The 19,234-nt window shown below is 47.8% G+C and overlaps 1 protein-coding gene across 2 annotated transcripts in view; it reads left to right on the plus strand.

The window, feature by feature from the left end:
• The window catches only part of LOC307089789 (very low-density lipoprotein receptor), an 18,331-nt gene extending 2,863 nt beyond the window's left edge, over nt 1-15,468 (plus strand). Inside the window, exons 3-20 of one of the 2 annotated variants that reach the window (XM_079756218.1) lie at nt 333-455; nt 2,088-2,204; nt 2,463-2,671; nt 3,839-4,001; nt 4,505-4,627; nt 5,168-5,290; nt 7,286-7,405; nt 8,001-8,126; nt 8,870-9,041; nt 9,441-9,665; nt 10,241-10,359; nt 10,941-11,080; nt 11,328-11,469; nt 11,819-11,968; nt 13,357-13,410; nt 14,188-14,268; nt 14,805-14,998; nt 15,284-15,468. In XM_079756218.1, coding sequence (XP_079612344.1) covers nt 333-455; nt 2,088-2,204; nt 2,463-2,671; nt 3,839-4,001; nt 4,505-4,627; nt 5,168-5,290; nt 7,286-7,405; nt 8,001-8,126; nt 8,870-9,041; nt 9,441-9,665; nt 10,241-10,359; nt 10,941-11,080; nt 11,328-11,469; nt 11,819-11,968; nt 13,357-13,410; nt 14,188-14,268; nt 14,805-14,998; nt 15,284-15,319 — 2,417 coding nt within the window. In that variant the 3' untranslated portion in view covers nt 15,320-15,468. The remainder of the gene's footprint in view (nt 1-332; nt 456-2,087; nt 2,205-2,462; nt 2,672-3,838; nt 4,002-4,504; nt 4,628-5,167; nt 5,291-7,285; nt 7,406-8,000; nt 8,127-8,869; nt 9,042-9,440; nt 9,666-10,240; nt 10,360-10,940; nt 11,081-11,327; nt 11,470-11,818; nt 11,969-13,356; nt 13,411-14,187; nt 14,269-14,804; nt 14,999-15,283) is intronic. The other variant, XM_079756219.1, reaches the window with a different exon arrangement.
• Nucleotides 15,469-19,234: the final 3,766 nt, after the last annotated feature.

Consider the following 19,234-nt stretch of genomic DNA (forward strand, 5'->3'; position numbering starts at 1 on the left):
TAATGGTTTCCTTTACCTCGTGACCCAGTTAACACACACACACACACACACACACACACACACACACACACACACACACACACACACACACACACACACACACACACACACACACACACACACACACACACACACACACCTCTTCAACTGCTCTCTGGGCAACCCTCTATTCACCAGTTCATGCTGCCCCAGGGACTTCTGGGCCAGCTTACCATCGTGATGCTATATTATCTATTTCTGCAGAGGAAAAAAAACTATTTCTGCATTTATTGTCATCCCCCCCCCCCCCCCCACACCCTCCTATAACTAAAGCGGTCCCTCTCCCCCTACAGAGAAGGTGACCTGTGCGGATTCTGACTTTGTGTGCACTAATGGCCAGTGTATCCCCAAGCGCTGGCTCTGTGACGGAGAGCCAGACTGTGAGGATGGCTCTGACGAGAGCTTGGAGATCTGCCGTGAGTACAGACCTCTCTAAACCCCCACAGCAGCAGGGCCCGGCAGTGGAGCAGGCTGTTTGCTAATCGGACGGTTTGTGGTTTGATTCCCGGCTCCTCCTAGTGTCGCGTTGCACCTGAGCAAGACTCCTGTCTGATCTGTTCCATTGCATGGCACACGGGTGATGGTGGATGAATGTGTTTTATTCCTTATTGTAAAGCACTTTTACCACTGGTCAGAAAGCGCTCTATTAAAGCGTTCCGTTTGCAATGTACTCATTTCCCCGCGCTCCCCCGAGCTGTGATGTCAGCAACAAAACAAACGATTCTGCCCTGATCCTTCAGTTCCGACCCATGTGTCCTGAAGATCCATAAAGCTTCGCCTTCAAAAACAGGGGAAGGGAAAGGATTGATCGACGGGAGATTTTGCTGTACGGAGTCGAGCGTTTCTATGGCAACTGAAAAGTGGCCTATTGGACCGAAAGGTTCTGTTTTAAGGGGATAGGGTTGGACATGGGTTATGTTTTAAGGTGAGGGAGTTGGACCTGGGTTATGTTTTAAGGTGAGGGAGTTGGACCTGGGTTATGTTTTTAAAGGGATATGTAGTTTGACCTGGGTTATGTTTTAAGAGGTTAATTAGTTTAACTGTGTATGGAACTCCGTCTGGACAGCTGTTAGAGAGCCTATTTTACCACCTGGTGTAAGTGGGAATAGGCATTTCATAATCGGCCATGTCGTGAAATACGGCCTTTAATGTTGAATGGCCATGAGTCCACTCACACTCAACAACCTGCACTAGCTTAAAAATGTGGCGTGTGCCAATTGGTAAATGGACTGCATTAATAAAGCTATTTTCTAACCAGTGGCCACTGGCCACTGTTAGTGGCCAAGCGCTTTTACAATATTGCCTAAGATTCACCCATTCATGCACACATTCACAAACCAACGGCGGATTCAGCCATGCAAGGCGACAGCCAGCCCGTCGGGAGCAGTTAGGGTGAGTTATCTTACTCAGGGACACCTCAACATTCGACTAGGAGGAACCAGGGATCGAACTAGCAACCTTCCAGTTACCAGCCAACCCATTCTACCTCCTGAGCCACATGCCGCCTGGGAGGCTTGGTTGCTGAAACAATTCTCGACTGGATGTTGACTCATCTTAGACAGGGGCAATGTGAAGCACACCAGCAGAAGGTGTGAGGCTGGTCTGCATGTTACAGATGTACACGGTGTGTACGTGCAGCGCGGCTCTGGTTTCCCCCAGTGCCTCTGTTGTGTTTGAACAGCTGATAGGCCTGACTTGGCTGCCCCCCCTGGAATCTTGTGCGTGTGTCGGGGGCACATGCATCGCGCTCCGCACGCGGGTGTGTGTGCGTCAGACGGCTGGATTGGGGAAGCGGGCTGTGGAGGGTTCTGCTTTAGTTTAATGCATTATCATGCTGCCATTCAAACGTTAAGACAGCTGTCTGTTACTTTAGTTCCAAAGATATGATAAATTTGTGGAAGAATAACAACCAAATGCTCTCGTTGAAATGTTTGTTTGCTAAATGTTCAGCCTGCTCCCAGACACGAGGCGCTTTAAGGTCTATGTTGAAGTGTTTCCTGCTGACATGCAGACGCGTTGATGAATGTTGACATGTTGTGTTTCTGCAGACATGCGGACGTGTCATGTGAACGAGTTCAGCTGCGGGGCCAACCAGTGTATTCCTGTTTTCTGGAAGTGTGACGGGAAGAGCGACTGTGATAAAGGCGACGATGAAGTCAACTGCAGTAAGCACATACAGGCACACATTCATGGACACGGTTAACATCCCACAGGGAGCAATGCTCGTTAAAGCTAGATGCCGTTAATTTGACCTTGTATCATACATTTTTTTTTTCCTGGACTATGAATGCTAAACACGCAGTAAAGCTTGCGTTGTGGTTCCCAGTCCTGTATGACGGCTCCCAGTGGGAAGATCACTGGCGAGGACCGGGCCTCCCGCCCCCAGCGGCTCTTAACCCGGTGACCTCCTCCCCTCCCGGCAGGCAACATCACGTGCGCGCCCAACGAGTTCACGTGCGCAAGCGGCCGCTGCATCTCCCGCAACTTTGTGTGCAACGGCGGGGACGAGTGCGGCGACGGCAGCGACGAGGTGGGCTGTGCGCCGTCCTCCTGCGGGCCCAGCGAGTTCCAGTGCGGCAACGCCTCCTGCATCCCCGAGAGCTGGGTGTGCGACGAGAAGGTCGACTGCCAGGTGGGTCCGGGCTGCCGCGTGACATTTGTTGGCGGCCTCTGTTTTATTATTTACGGTAGCCGCCTACTTGTTACTGAGATGCGCACCGCGAGGGCTTGGTACTCTGTGTGGCGTTCGTTTCCCACCGTGGTGGCGATGCTGTGTCGTTATGCTGCGGAGAGCTTGTGATTAATGGACTAAACAAGTTGCGTGAGATCAATTGTTAGGGGTAAACATGGTAGCAGAAAATGGCTACTTCTACGGACTGCGAATTGCCTGTGGTCCTACGAGAACTGGAAGAATTAAGTGGAAATGTGGAAACGGGTGACTACTTGGACGAGAAAAAGCAATCATTAGTGGTAGCTCTATGGCTGAAAGGTAGGGATACCCCTCTAGTACACACGGCGTGATGCTGGTGAACGACCTGTTGGGCAATAAGACTCTCTTCATCGGCCCGTCTCAGCTCCCAGTGCAGGTCTATTATTAAAATGGTAATTATTATAATTGACATTTTACAAGGTGTTGCGTGATGATGAGCTGCGCTGGATTTCTAAGTTATTGATGTCTAGCCGGCTGAGCCAAGTATAACGTAACCATGGTAACGGGCCGACGATGACGACATGGCTCTGAATGACAATGCGGCCGTCTGTCTATGCGCGCGCCCACGCCGAATGAGAGTGTATTTGACAGAACTAGCACCCATCGAGGATGAGCTACTGCGGAACCTTTAGGGAATGGCCAAACATTCATTGCCATGGACACCAAACGTCTCCATTGGACCAGGTTTTGTGCAGTCCAACACTGCACAAAACTCGTGGAAGGCAGGACAGGAGGCTTGTGCTAGAGGAGGATGTTTCCTCGCGCTTCATAAGATCCGTCCTTGAGGTGTTGAAGCAGCCAAACAGCTAATGAGATGGTACTTTATTCATGAAAATTGAATAAATGCATGAGCATCGAATAACATTTGTACCGGGGTGAAGCATTGTGTCGATATGCATACATTGTGCACCAGTCAACTGTAAATTGGACCATTTATCTAGTATAAATTGTCTATTGTTTTAGTTCTGTTATTTTAATCGTTCTTTTTGCTGTGGATCCCTATTCGTGTCTGAAGGGTTAGCATTTTTATTTGTTTGGGGAAATGTATCTAGATTTATGTATCCCCCCCCCCCCCCCCCTCTCTTTCAGGACCAATCAGACGAGTCCCACACCCGCTGCGGCCGACACCCGACGCCCCCTGCCAGGTGCTCCTCCAGTGAGATGCAGTGCGGCTCAGGGGAGTGCATCCACAGGAAGTGGCGATGCGACGGAGACAGCGACTGCAAGGACGGCAGCGACGAAAGCAACTGTCGTATGTACCCCCCAAACCCCGCAACCCGAGGCCATCCATCCTATTTAACCCTCATACTCTGTGATATGTAAAGAGTATGTGGGTTACTGGACTAGGTAGTGTGTGACTTTTGTGGGTTACTGTGGACTAGGTAGTGTGTGACCTTTGTGGGTTACTGTGGACTAGGTAGTGCGTGACCTTTGAGGGTTACTGTGGACTAGGTAGTGCGTGACCTTTGAGGGTTACTGTGGAATAGGTAGTGCGTGACCTTTGAGGGTTACTGTGGACTAGGTAGTGCGTGACCTTTGAGGGTTACTGTGGACTAGGTAGTGCGTGACCTTTGAGGGTTACTGTGGACTAGGTAGTGCGTGACCTTTGAGGGTTACTGTGGACTAGGTAGTGCGTGACCTTTGAGGGTTACTGTGGACTAGGTAGCGTGTGGGTTAATATGGACTAGGTAGTGTGGGTCAATATGGACTACTAGGTAGTTTGTGCTTACCTGTGTGTGCGTGTGTGTTCCCCAGCTGTGCGTACCTGTGGGCCCGACCACTTCAAGTGTGACGATGGCGGCTGTATCCCTGGCAACCGCCAGTGTAATGGTCTGCGAGAGTGCACTGACGGCTCAGACGAAAACAACTGCAAAAACGGTACGCGTGAGTGGGCATTGTTTTATCTGTGTGGTTACTGCATTTGAAGGTAACTGATGTGGGTGTGTTCTTCCCTCTGGTTAAGTGTGTTCTGCTGGCATGCATCTGTTTTGATCGAATAAAACAGATATTTACAGTTCTGTCACATTGTTTGTGTGTACTCGTTTTTTAGATGTTGTACATTGCCCCACTGCCTTCAAGAAGACAAAAGAACATTTGATGCCCAAGATAGCATTTTAAGGCTCAATTAATATGTAAACGCTGGTTAAGTGTTGCAGGTACTTGTTGCTTTCTGCCCATAATGGTTGACTACATCCTGGCCGGATATAATTGCATGTTGGGTTCTTTCCATGTTTGCACTACATCATGGCTTTATTGACTTGTTTCTTTCTTCACACATTGTTAACCTATAAACAAATATCACAATTTATTAATCCACCAAAATGACATACTGGTGTTAAATATGATGCAGCATAAATATGACTGACTGGACCCTACAATAACTCTCTCCTCCCTAACCCTGGGTGTCTCCCCGTCCAGTGACCCAGTGCAGCGGACCAGACAAGTTCCGCTGTCGCAGTGGGGAGTGCATCGAGATGACCAAGGTGTGCAACAAGGCCCGGGACTGTCCCGACTGGAGCGACGAGCCCATCAGCGAATGCAGTGAGTACAAGTACCGTGTTCATTAGATATACACACCGTAGCGGCTCTGCTCAGCAGTACTAGCACCATTTTCTTTAGATATACACCGTAGCAGTTAAAGTACCGTGTTCATTAGATGTACACCGTAGTGGGGCAGTACCGTGTTCATTACATATACACCGTAGTGGGGCAGTACCGTGTTCATTAGATGTACATCGTAGTGGGGCAGTACCGTGTTCATTAGATACACACCATAGTGGGGCAGTACCGTGTTCATTAGATGTACATCGTAGTGGGGCAGTACCGTGTTCATTAGATGTACACCGTAGTGGGGCAGTACCGTGTTCATTAGATATACACCGTAGTGGGGCAGTACCGTGTTCATTAGATGTACATCGTAGTGGGGCAGTACCGTGTTCATTAGATATACACCGTAGTGGGGCAGTACCGTGTTCATTAGATATACACCGTAGTGGGGCAGTACCGTGTTCATTACATATACACCGTAGTGGGGCAGTACCGTGTTCATTAGATACACACCATAGTGGGGCAGTACCGTGTTCATTAGATGTACATCGTAGTGGGGCAGTACCGTGTTCATTAGATGTACACCGTAGTGGGGCAGTACCGTGTTCATTAGATATACACCGTAGTGGGGCAGTACCGTGTTCATTAGATGTACATCGTAGTGGGGCAGTACCGTGTTCATTAGATATACACCGTAGTGGGGCAGTACCGTGTTCATTAGATGTACATCGTAGTGGGGCAGTACCGTGTTCATTAGATGTACACCGTAGTGGGGCAGTACCGTGTTCATTAGATGTACACCGTAGTGGGGCAGTACCGTGTTCAGTAGATGTACATCGTAGTGGGGCAGTACCGTGTTCATTAGATGTACACCGTAGTGGGGCAGTACCGTGTTCATTAGATGTACACCGTAGTGGGGCAGTACCGTGTTCATTAGATGTACATCGTAGTGGGGCAGTACCGTGTTCATTAGATGTACACCGTAGTGGGGCAGTACCGTGTTCATTAGATATACACCGTAGTGGGGCAGTACCGTGTTCATTAGATATACACCGTAGTGGGGCAGTACCGTGTTCATTAGATATACACCGTAGTGGGGCAGCTCAGCTCTGTATGTAGCTAATGCGCCTTGGAGCGCCCCGGGTTCGGTTCCAACCTGTGTTCCTATGCTACAAGTCATTCCCTCTCTTTTACCAAATGCTTTCCTGTTACTCTGCAATGCCCAGTCCACTAAGATAATGTCTACAAATATAAAATAACGTAAAAGTGATGCACGGTAGCAATACTGATGCGTGTTCCAAAATTGGTACGGCCTTGATCGGTTAATCTCAAAGCATTGAGCTGAGGATGCTATGCTGCCTTTCCGAATAAGCCACAACCATTTTTCTCTTTTTCATTTCAAGAACTGCCTCGAAATCAAACAGAAATGATGGAGGGTGGTTCATGACTACATAACAGGGTGGGTCTGTTTTGGTATGAGGACGATGTTAACCAGGGTCTCAACAGATGTGTATGAATATCATAGCAGATGTAGTTCTTGTTCCAGATGTGAGTCAGTGTCAGATGGACAGTTGGTTAACTGTGATCTGAAGACTTCTATGAATATCCTTGCAGTTGTTCTTGACTGAATTAGGGCTGCTCAATTATTTGCATATTAATTTAAACCTTGATTTTTCCCCAGTGTGAAAGGTTGCTTTTCATTTATAAAAGAAAATAAACTTACACTGAAATCATTCCTGTGCCATTCAAAAATAATGCTATACCATTACTTAAATCTAATTTACTTAATTCGTAGTATTTTTTTTATATACCGTTGGCACCACAGAATATCAATGTAATCTGTTAATCGCAATCAGAATATTGAGCAATTATCATTTGAGTCATCATTTTGCAGCTCTAGTATGAATGGACAAGCAGCTGTTGTTCCAGATGTGAATGAGGGTCCGTTGTCCACTGGATTTGAAGAGACAAACGTTCTTCTCCTTCCAGGTGTGAACGAGTGTCTGCTGAACAACGGCGGCTGTTCCCACATGTGTAAGGACATGGTGATCGGCTTCCAGTGCGACTGCACCCCCGGCCTGCAGCTCATCGACCACAAGACCTGCGGAGGTACACCCCCGTCCACCGTGCCCTGTCCGCCGCCCAATGGCTCGCTGGCTCTCTTGTGTTACATGTGGTGTTTGGATATGGCCCTCGCTCAATAAGTGCCCTAAAACCAGAGTTAATATTGTATCAGGGCGGTTAAACTGTCGTAAAGTGTGGTGGAAAGTACAGGCAAGACTCCAGTTTATTTGGCAGCTCGGGAGAGTCTGACATGCACTCGCTCAGGAGCACTGAAGCCTGTGGTGCCTGAGGGGAAGGAAAGTCTTTTATGTCATCAAATAAACATCAGCTGGTACAGTTGAACCGGTTTATCGTTTGGGGTGAGTAGATTTGTCAAAGTAACCTGTTACCACAGCAGTTATCTGGTAGGATGCGTAGGAACTTCACCAAGGCCCTGACCTGAAGTGTCTCATCCTTGGGCTTATAAGAGAAGATAATATTGTTCCAAACACGGGCGCAGACAGCTTTAACCCTTTGCATGGTGGCCTGTCATTTTCCCTTCACCGTCTTTCTTCTAAAGATGTCGGTGGTTTCCTTCCTCAGTCCCCGTCGTGTGAACATGTCCCCGACGGTTGTTGTTATTGTTGTTTGTTGTCTCCAGACATCAACGAGTGTGTGAACCCTGGCATCTGCAGTCAGATCTGCATCAACCTGAAGGGAGGCTACAAGTGTGAGTGTCACAACGGCTACCAGATGGACCCCATCACGGGGGTCTGCAAGGCTGTGGGTGAGTCTCCCCTGTAGCTCCGTCACCAGGGGGGTGGGAGGACCAATGAGATGACTGTTAACCACAGAGACGAGATAAAACCTAACTAGCTTACCACAAGATGAAGGACGATGAGTCGTAGTAAAACAGTAAAAGCAAAGCGTTTGCTTTTGTGGATGTGTCCGGGTGGATGGTTTCTATCGTCATGGTGATGATATCCAGGTTTAAATAAGAAGAAAGGAGGACTGTTTTTAGTTTCTGACATCAGAATCATTTACCCAATCACTCTTTGAAGAGGTCAGATGACCTTGGCGATGGGCAGTAAGGGAGTACACGACTTAAACAATCTATCAATTGAAGTGTAGAACAGCTACCAGCTGGTCCTGCTGCAGTCTGAGCCGTTGAGGACTCGGGAGTGTATGTGAGGCTATATATTAATATTTAAAAACCTTTTAAAGGTATTCATTTAATGCCTGTCTAGTCCATACATTTGGCATTCATTATTCTCCTTGCTTTATACCGTTTATCGCTATATTGAATTAAAGTCCCATTGGGCCAGCCCCTAGCAGTTAATGGGAGAGGCTCGAACAACGGGGTTCTGTCCACTCGGACCAGCTGTGTGTCGTGACCTATCCTCGCTGGGCTGCGTTGGGGGGGGGGGGGGGGGGGGGGGGTTTGGTAGTGTCGACAGTAAGACCAAAACAAAGGGACTGTTGTGGCGACGACTGTGCATGAAGGTCACGTGACCTCCGTCGCATCCTCAGGCAAGGAGCCCTGCCTGATGTTCACCAACCGCCGGGACATCCGGCGGCTGGGCCTGGAGCGCCGGGAGTACACCCAGGTGGTGGAGCAGCAGAGGAACACGGTGGCGCTGGACGCAGACTTCAACCAGCAGACCATCTTCTGGGCAGACCTGGGCCAGAAGGCCATCTACAGGTCAGACCCCCCTCATCTACATATAGACCTGGGCCTGAAGGTCATATACAGGGCAGACCCCCCCCCCCTCCCCCCCCGACATGTAGACCTGGGCCAGAAGGCCATCTACAGGTCAGACACATGGCAGTGCAGCCATTTAGCAGATGCTAAATGATTCTACACCATAGCTGGTGTAATTGCAGTTTTCCAGAGCCATATGATAAATAAATGGCTTGAAGGAATGGCACTGATTAGTAGTAATGGTAGGAAAAACGTACACATTGTTGTAAAGAAATTGTGTACCAGTCCCCATTCTACTGTATGGTAGCGGTCTTTAGCCGACTGGATTTAGGGATCTCATTCAGCACCTTGGAAGGAGCCTGTGTCTCTCCTTACCGTTCTCCGCTTCCCTCCTCTCAGCACGGTTCTGGGCAAGAAGGAGGAGCAGGGCATCCACACCAAGGTCATTGACAACGTGCAGACGCCCGTGGGCATCGCCGTGGATTGGATCTACAAAAACATCTACTGGTCCGACCTGGGCACCAAGACCATCGCCGTGGCGACCTTCAACGGCACCAAGCAGAAGGTTCTGTTCAGCAGTGGTCTGAAGGAGCCCGCTTCCATCGCTGTGGACCCGCTGTCTGGGTAGGGAACTGTACTTAAGTAACAGGGCAATTACCATAGTCTGTTTAGCCTTAAAATAACTCCTCAGTTAGAACATAATCAGCTTCACAGGTTCACAAAAGGTGAAAATAAGCCATCGCCTGACATCCAGACAACAAACGGTCGCTCACAACTCAAAGCTGCTGAGACTCCTGTACTGACATGCTTAGTTAGTTCTAACTAACGGCAACCTGGTGATCAACTGACATAAAGTGTCAGTTGGAGTCAGTGCTAGTGGACAGAGCAGCGGGCACACAATCACTTTCTCTCAACTGCAGCCATCTCTACTTTAATTTAGTCTCTTTGGGTGTAAAACCTGAATGTGCATTCATCCCCAATATTGTAGAATCTGCACTAATGGTCCATGTTAAATGTATTTAGAATTCTTGTTTAACGGTAAATGAATGGCATGTTGAGTACAGTTAATGGTTGGTTTGGATGGAGGGGATTAAGCATCAACACATGGTCACGGAGACTCTGGACACGCCTTTATCTTGGTCATGCCGTGGTGGTGCGTAGTGCTCCGGGCTAATCTGTCTTAATGGTTTGTCCTCCAGGTTCCTGTACTGGTCTGACTGGGGGGAACCAGCGAAGATAGAGAAGTCTGGGATGAACGGAGCCGGCCGACGGAGCCTGGTCGAGACGGACATCCAGTGGCCCAACGGCATCACCATAGGTAGAAGAGACCACCCCATCACTCACTCACTCACACTCGCTGGGTGATCATCCATGTTCTCCAGCAAGATGACTCAGCTCATCTGGTCTCTCGCCCAGTGGCCTGTCCATAATGGATGAGGACTGCAACTGTTGCCCTGGTTACCACACCACCTCACATGACAGGTGGTCGATTTCATCGCCGGCTGGTTGAATTGGGAACAAATCATTTGGATCTCTTATGGTGGCCTCATGTAATTTGGCTATTCAAATGCAATGCACATGGCACCTCGCCTTGGTCTGCTGTAAGTGGATATTGTTTGATGAGGTCTGGAGCCGAGTCCAGTCCTCTCTCTCTCCCCTCTCCTCCATCTCCCACATCAGTTAGCCATAGACTAGTCCTCCCCTCTGCTCGATTTTATTATTATCCGTTTTTTACGTCTCTAGTACCTCTACTCATTCTGCCTCCTTAACCCTGTCCTCCTCCTCCCCCTCTTCTTCTACCACGGCTGGTTCGTCGTCCCCTCCTCCATCCTGCTGTTCTCTCCCTCTCTCTCCCTACCTCTCTCTCTTGCTCCTCTTTATGACCTCCACCTCCTCCAGACCTGATCAAGGGCAGGCTGTACTGGGTGGACTCCAAGCTGCACATGCTGTGTAGCGTGGACCTGAACGGGGACAACCGGCGGAAGGTCCTGCAGTCCTCTGAGTTCCTGGCTCACCCCTTTGCCCTCACCGTGTTCGAGGTACGCTCATCCACGGATAAAGGCTGTTGGGCTGCGATGCGTTTATAGTCATGTCTTTAATGCATTAGCCGTTAATGTTTTATAATGATCCTGTTATAGTTCAGTAGATAAGGATTAATGTATTGAACTCCACTGACACTTAATTGCATTGCTAATCGTATGGCGACGCAAAGCGTCCAGAGTGAGAGGAGTGTAGGATTCCTTCGGGTGCGTTTGAATCCAACCCTGGCGTAACTGGACCCTGCAGGACCGCGTGTTCTGGACGGACGGAGAGAACGAGGCCATCTACGGAGCCAACAAGTTCACAGGCTCTGACGTGGTGACGCTGGCCAGCAACCTGTACGACCCCCAGGACATCATCGTCTACCACGAGCTCATCCAGCTCTCCGGTGAGGACGCAGCGCTGGAGTGGGAGTACTTAATCTGGAGGAGCATGCTAAAAACGCTGTGTGTCGATGACACAAAGGACTTCACAATCTCCCGACTCCTCCTCCCCGTCCTGACTCCTCCTCCCCGTCCTGACTCCTCCTCCCAGTCCTGACTCCTCCTGCCCGACTCCTCCCCGTCTGACTCCTCCTCCCGACTCCTCCCCGTCCTGACTCCTCCTCCCGACTCCTCCCCGTCCTGACTCCTCCTCCCCGTCCTGACTCCTCCTCCCCGTCCTGACTCCTCCTCCCCGTCCTGACTCCTCCTCCTCTGGCTCCTCACCATCCTAACTCCTCATGTTCTCCTCCCCAGGTCCCAACTGGTGTACAGAGAAGGGGGAGAACGGGGGCTGTGCCTACCTGTGTCTCCCCGCCCCCCAGGTGAATAAGCACTCCCCCAGGTACACCTGCGTGTGTCCCCAGGGCCAGGAGCTGGCGGAGGACGGCCTGCGCTGCCGACCAGGTGTGTGAAACGCATACACTCACACACACTCACTCGGATCACCTGACCGCTCTCCTCTCCTTGAGGTTGCATGCTGATCTCACCTGAAGTAGGAAGACTGGGCGGTGGTCTCCCTTGGCAACCTTGGTGGTCGCCCAGGGGATCAGGTTGAATGCAGCAGGCTGATGGGGAAGTGAGGTGTGTGTGTGTGTGTGTGTGTGTGTGTGTGTGTGTGTGTGTGTGTGTGTGTGTGTGTGTGTGTGTGTGTGTGTGTGTGTGTGTGTGTGTGTGTGTGTGTGTGTGTGTGTGTGTGTGTGTAGAGCTGAAGGAGGAATGTTATCGTGAGTTATTAGGGGCAGTGGTGTGGCTAGCAACCCCCCCATGCTGTTAGCAAACACACTGATCGTGTGTGTGTGTGAGATCCCTTTAGCTGGAGAATGATCCATCCAATGTAACCTACAGACGGTTCACTTTAGAAGAACAGGTTGTACTGAAGGGGGGGTCTGACAGACGGGCATGGTGGGACGGTCGTCAAAATGTTTCTCAATCTTAATTTGAAGTGAGACCTTATCTTTTCTCCGGTCATACAATGTGTTTTTAACGTGGTTCTGATCACGCAACAAATGAGGCAAAATCTCCATTCCGTATGCAGGACTTGTCTCCTCCTCGTCCTCAAGAGAAGGTCATGTGTGGCACAGTGAATCCTGTTTGGTGTAAGTTTGAAGACTGTTTCTGATGCATTGTGGTTAGGCACTGCAAGAGTCTGAACGACTGTATCCATCCACTCTTTAACTGTTGGTAGCGCTCCACGTGACTCGCTCACCGTCCAATAGGAGCAGAGCAGAGACTGGGAGGTAGATGGGGCCCTCTTATTTACATGTTAACCTTTTCAGCTGCAGATGGGCGTCCTGTCAGGGAGATATTACGGGGGCTTCAGCCAGGAGACGCGGCCCCTTGTGCTTTAATTCTATTTTTACTCTTCAAATGTTTTTATATCGTGAGCCTTGTTTCTTAACTGGGTCGCGGTTGTGATGGAAAGCAGTAGAATAACAGTTCCTAGCCCCAAGCCGGGGTTTAGATTAAAGATCTGTCAGGCGAGGCTGAAAACATAAAGCGCTTCTGCTTATTCTCATGAGCTTTGGTCTCTTTTCCTTCCAAGAAAGCAGACTTTTAAAAGCGTCTTCATGTGGTGTTGTGTCGGCTCGTTCTTTCTCTTTTCCCGGGGAAGGAATGGTTTCATCAAATTGTTCCCGTTCTAATTGTACATGTTGAGCCCTTACTCAGTCCTCTGGGACGGCTGATCTCATTTCCCAGACCTGCTGGGTGTGAGCAGTCAGAAGTAGGCCATCTCAATGAAGTCACTGTAGCTAAATGCTGTTGTCCAACTCTGACCGTGCCCTGTCTGACAGAGTCCGCCCCCGCCCCCAAGGATGCCGGTAGAGGTTGGACCAGCCCCGCCCCAGGTAATGGTGGTCCGACGTGACCGGCCGGCACCGTGACTAACTTTACTCGCTGGCTTATTAAAGTGTGAAGGAGGTGCACGTGCTCGGCTGCTTGGCCACGGTCTGTGTCTTTGTTGGCTTTGTATAAGCTAGAAAAAATGCCTAATGACATTAATCACTAACTTTATCCTATCGCATTAGTTGAATGCAATGAACTGAGTCTAGTGTCGGTGTGTGTTTCATCTCTCTAACCACCTGTCCCTCTCTGGTCTTAATCCTCAAGTCAAATGTAACCTTAATCCTACACCCTGCCCCGTTAAGGTAATCCTCACTTATGTGACATTTTCAGTAAAGAGTCATGAATTCCCAATGTTTTGCCAAGGCTTTCTGGTGAGCTGGATTCATGTTCTGTCAAAGGATCGTTCATTTTGCCAACTGACTGTAGACCTTAGCAACAGCAGACTGTAACTTTGGCAATGAACATGATTTCGGGTCTTGGCAATGAAGAAGAAGAAGGAAAACGTGTTTCTATTTAGATTTCAGGACTAAAGCAATGGCACCTCTCACTAAGTCAGCTCATTCTCTCGCTCTCTCGTGCCTGTGATCTTGTATCCTGTGAGGTGTTTTCAACCTGCTAATGCTGACTGTTGGAAGGGGAGAGTGTTGCAAAGTCTCTTTTGATCTGGCAGTTTGATCCTATGTTAATTAACCTTGTGGGTTCATGCGCGCTACATTATGTTTGTTTCATGGACCGGTTCATGGGCGTGACTTCCTCATAACCCTGGGTATGTCTTCCAGAAGCCAACGTGAGCACATCCATCCATGAGGTTGATTCTACAGCAAGAGGGTCCACTGCTGCATGGGCCATCCTACCTGTTTGTGAGTCAATAGTTGTATGATATATTTAACCCTATATACTTCTTCATTCACTTGCCATCAATAATGCATATTCTGACATTGAATTACCTAAATAGATGGTAAATTGTAAATGGCTTGCATTTAAATAGCGCTTTTCTACCAGTAGCCGTTCAAAACACTGTACAATATTCCCTCACATTGACCCATTCATGCACACATACACACACCTTGCTCCCTCAGCTAGGATGAGCGGGGGATTGAGCTAGCAACCTTCAGGTTCTACCTCTTGAGCCACATGACTCCCAAAAATAGTAAATGGAAAGAAACAACGAATCATCGTCCTGTTTACATGCACACCAGGCACGTGACTAACCTGGTTAACACAGTGACCTGGTTTCCTCACTGCCATGTCCATCCTGAAGCCTGTTGCGCAGAAGGGTTTCCCCCCCCCCCCCCCCCCCCCCCACAGGGAAACCAAGGGAGTTTTCCGGTGGGCAAGTCCAGTGAATGATTGCTGTCCTTCTCACGTCCGCCTTGTGTGCGTTCGTCCCCTGCAGTGTTGTTGTCGATGGCGGTTGCCGGAGCTTACCTGATGTGGAGGAACTGGCAGCTGAAGAACCAGAAGAGCATGAACTTTGACAACCCGGTCTACCTGAAGACCACCGAGGAGGACCTGAGCATCGACATCAGCCGACACGGAGCTAACGTAGGACACAACGTGGGACACAATGTGGGACACACCTACCCAGCAGTGAGTACCGCTCCATCTCGTCTTCACATACTAAGTGTACGTGTCTGTCTCGCTTACTCTCAACTGCTCTGTGTATTGTATTTGGACGCTTACTGTAGGCTAGTTGGAAACCAAACTGCTGTGTATTTGGATGCTGATTGGTGTTTATTTGTATTCAGGCGCTAACGAGAGTGTATTTTGTAGTTCAGTGACTTATAGAGAAATGTGACGCAGCATTCCACAACAACCTTTGCTAATGTCAGATATCGGATGGCTAATGGAAATTGTTCTTGTGCTGTATTCCAGATATCTATAGTGAGCACAGAGGATGACTTATCCTGATCGTTTCCATGGCAACCACCAACCCCATCCAACCCCATCCCCTGTGCTCCGGGTGTTGCATGGCGCCCCTGGCGTTTCCATGCGGTCCGCGGCAACAGCAGCCAGACCTTATCTTGGGACCGCAGGCCTTCTGAAGTGCATTACGTCATTGCTCCAGATGGTCGCTGGGGGGGGTGGGGGGGGGGGTGGGGGGGGGGGGTGGTATTTATTATGTGAATATTATAATGAAATGGTGTCTAGTATGTTTTCGCACAGTGTCGGGTGGGGGGGGAATCTTGCGCTATTTGCGCCAGCGATGACAGCCAATAAGAGGGGAGCAGAAGAACAGTCTGGCCAACGAGCGGTGAGCAGAACGGTCTGTGCTCACTCTGTCTAGTGGTCCAGCTGGTCTCCTTAACACCCTCCCTGTCCACTAGGAGGGGCCATATCTTCCTACTGCTGTCTGGGGCTCGCTGCTGGTAAGGGTGTCGGTGCGGAGTCTGAAGGTATAAACAGAATAACCCCTGGAGAGGAGAGGGCTGGTTGGGTCTAGGTGGCTCTAGTTAGTTAAGATTTCTTTCCAACATTATTGGTCGGGTCACATTTGGACCCAACAAGGTTGAAAACAAACGAGACGTCCTAATGAAATGGACTGGTCTGGTTGGAGCGAGATGATCCAGACCGCCCTGATCAGCCAGTCACCCCTCGCTCTGACAACCAAACCTGTATTAATATTTATGTTTGTTTGGACAATGTCTGGCGAAGATGTACATTAATTTATTATCCGTTTTTTGTTTTCATTTTCTTAATGAACCATTACTTCCTGACAGACGTTATCTTGTGGGACGAGGTGTTAGTTTTCTTTTCACTGTTAATGATTATGTATTATCGAAAATGTGCGAGTTGCCATGGTTACAGCGTTTTGTACATTCTATACATTTAATCCCATAATCCTCTGACATGACAGCCGATCAGGACTCCCTTTCTCTCAATGCACTTTGATCAAATGTTCCTTCTGTAAATAAGATTGTATACATTTGACTTGAGATAATGTTTTGCTATGGTTGGGTACATTACCAGGGTTATAAGTATTTAACAAACGAGATATTAAAATGTCAAAGAAACATGACTGAATTTGTTAAAGATATTTTGTATGTTTGTGTGCTGTTGTACGTTTTTCTAGCCTTGTACAGTCTGGGGAATTACGATTTAAATGCACTGTATCTGTCAACAAGCTGATTTGAAAATCTCTTCAAAATAAAAGCTGAGCTACAGTTCATCTGAAACGTTGCATCCTGTTTTTACTCCCGGTTTATGTGCATTAGCGCTGGTGTTCGTACATATTTAGGGACATTAAAGGGGACATATTATACCACCAGCTCTTAGTTTGATTAGCCTTACAAGCCGTTTTGAAAATCTGCCCCATATGACATCACTAGTGGGCGTGTCCACCTAGATCTGTGCTGGATAGATGAGCAACGTTTACTTCAGTCTACTGGGTAGGCTGGTAGACTGATCTATCCAGCCCAGATCTAGGTGGACACGCCCACTAGTGATACATGGGGCAGATTTTCGAAACGGCTTGAAAGGCTAATCACACTCACACCTGGTGGTATAATATGTCCCCTTTAAAGGGCTCATGTCATGCCACCAGGGGCCTCTACAAATTCTCTTTTTTGCATAGGAAATTTCCTTTCCTTTGGAGATGACCCGGAAGTGCTTGGAGGAAAGGTGGTTCGAATTCTAAAAATGCTTAGGAAAGGAGCCTCGATGCTTCCTTTAACCCTCCTTTAGCATAGGTTACTCCTGAGCTTCCTTTGTGAAAGGAGATGGTGGTATCCCATAAGCCTTTATGGCAGCAATATTTAAAGCAACATGCCACCGACGAAGTTTACCGACACTACGCGAAGACGCATGAGAGATGTGGTAAAGCAGAAGAATAGAAGAGAAGAAAATACAATCGATAATAATGGATACCAATTCCAGAAACATAATTATTTGAATATAAATGAATTAATTTATTGCTGGTTAGTAAGCACATAAAATACACCATAAAAAAAGAAAAATAGATAGAAAAGAAAATGCCAACTTCAAATTTAAGAAAGACTACTGATGGCAGTTAATTTCAACATCTACATAAGTTTAGCCTCTTTTTTCACATTTGAATTTGAATTCAAGTGGCCTTAAATATTCCCGTTGGCCATGTCCGACCAAAGTGATTCTCACTGTTGGCGATAACCTGATTGAAATCAATATGACAAGATCGCATGGATCAAAGAGCGCTTATTTTAGTCAATCTTCGGAAAATTGTAGTTTCACACTAGAGACGCTAGAGGTCAGCAATACCCGCCGTCAGGCAATGACGTCGGTTAGGAAGAGCGGAGTCGAATTCATTTTAAACAGTGCTGTCTTTTCCTATGTTCGAAAGGAAGCATCTTTTCATCTCTCCTTGAAAATTAGCACACTTAGTGAGTGCGGATAGTGTACTTCGTTTAAGTGTACTCATGAAAGTATGGATATCGGAACACGGCAATGGTAACGAGACATAGTTCCTTTTCAATTCGGCTCAACGTTACTTTTCCCAGGGACGGATTTGACAGCGATACTGCCTTCTCAGGCAGTATGCTATTGCGCTACTGCACACAGGCGCGCAGCAGCGCAGCAAGCGCGCCTGCGTGCTTGCCGGTAGTCCCTTCACGAGCTCTCATTCCACACCGTACGAGACAGATGGTAGCGTGAAGCTGTCTCTGCATATCAGACATTGCTTACGCAGGCATTTTCCAAAGCCAGTCCTTACGACTAAATCGACCAAAATGTCGATAGAAAGGGCTTTGAAGAGATGGTCAAAACACTCGATCCCAGGTATGCGTTACCTGCCCGCACACATTTCAGCCAAATTGAGATAACTATACGGCAAGGTCCGCCAGCAAGTTGAGAAACAAATCCCTACTTTCAAGGGCGTATGAACCGGGGGGGACGGAGGGGACGTGTCCCCTCCAATATTGGAGACAGGCGCATTTGTCCTAAAAATTATACCGGGGGGAGAAAAATATTTTATTTTATTTTGAAAGTGCCACACAGCGTCTTGTCACCGCTTCTTATTCTAAAAACCTGGATGATTGAGCAATTAAAGAATTGATTTGATATTTATCAGTTCATTACTGCCATTCAAAATGTGTTTTCCTTTACATTTACAAATGTATCTTTTTAGTAGAATAAAATATATTTGTGAATTTTTTCAGTGTAGTTAATTTATGACATATTTCTGTTCAAACCATTAACGGATCTGTCAGGTTTCCGATATGTGTCCCCCCCAATGTTAAACTCATTCCTACGCCCCTGCCTACTATTAAACATTAGTGTTTTTCAGAGATGGAAGTAATTTGAGATAAGATTTTTATTTTTTTAACGCAGTTGAACTTCAGAAGCATTAATATCGAAATTAGAAGATAAAATTAACATAGCCTACCGTGATACAATACCGTTACCGTCTATGCCTCAAATCATACCGTGATATACATTTCAGTCCATACCGTGCAGCCCTTATTTGAAGGAACTATCTTATGTTAAATTCGAATCAAGTCAAGCTTTTTGGAGCAAAAACAACAGCTACTCGTCTGCTTGATTCAACTAACGTTAGCTACCGCTTTTTTGATGTGATATAATTTACAATAATAGGACCGAGTACTGCACGAACGTAGACCTTGCATAAAGTTAGCAAATTCTAACAACATAGGGCTATTTAGATAAATAATCTGGCAAGGGTGTTGTCTTAGGCTAATACACCAACAGCAAAATTCTGTATAATGAAGGGCTACATTTTGCATCCAAGTCTGTCATTTGTTGCGTTCTTTAAGAAAGTAGTCTAATCTGGATCGCTTTTAACTCACTTTATTTGCTAAAGTATTTCGGTATGGCAACTATGAAACAAAAGGA

Source organism: Pollachius pollachius, assembly GCF_949987615.1.
Source record: "Pollachius pollachius genome assembly, chromosome: 18".
In the NCBI taxonomy this organism is placed as follows: domain Eukaryota; kingdom Metazoa; phylum Chordata; class Actinopteri; order Gadiformes; family Gadidae; genus Pollachius; species Pollachius pollachius.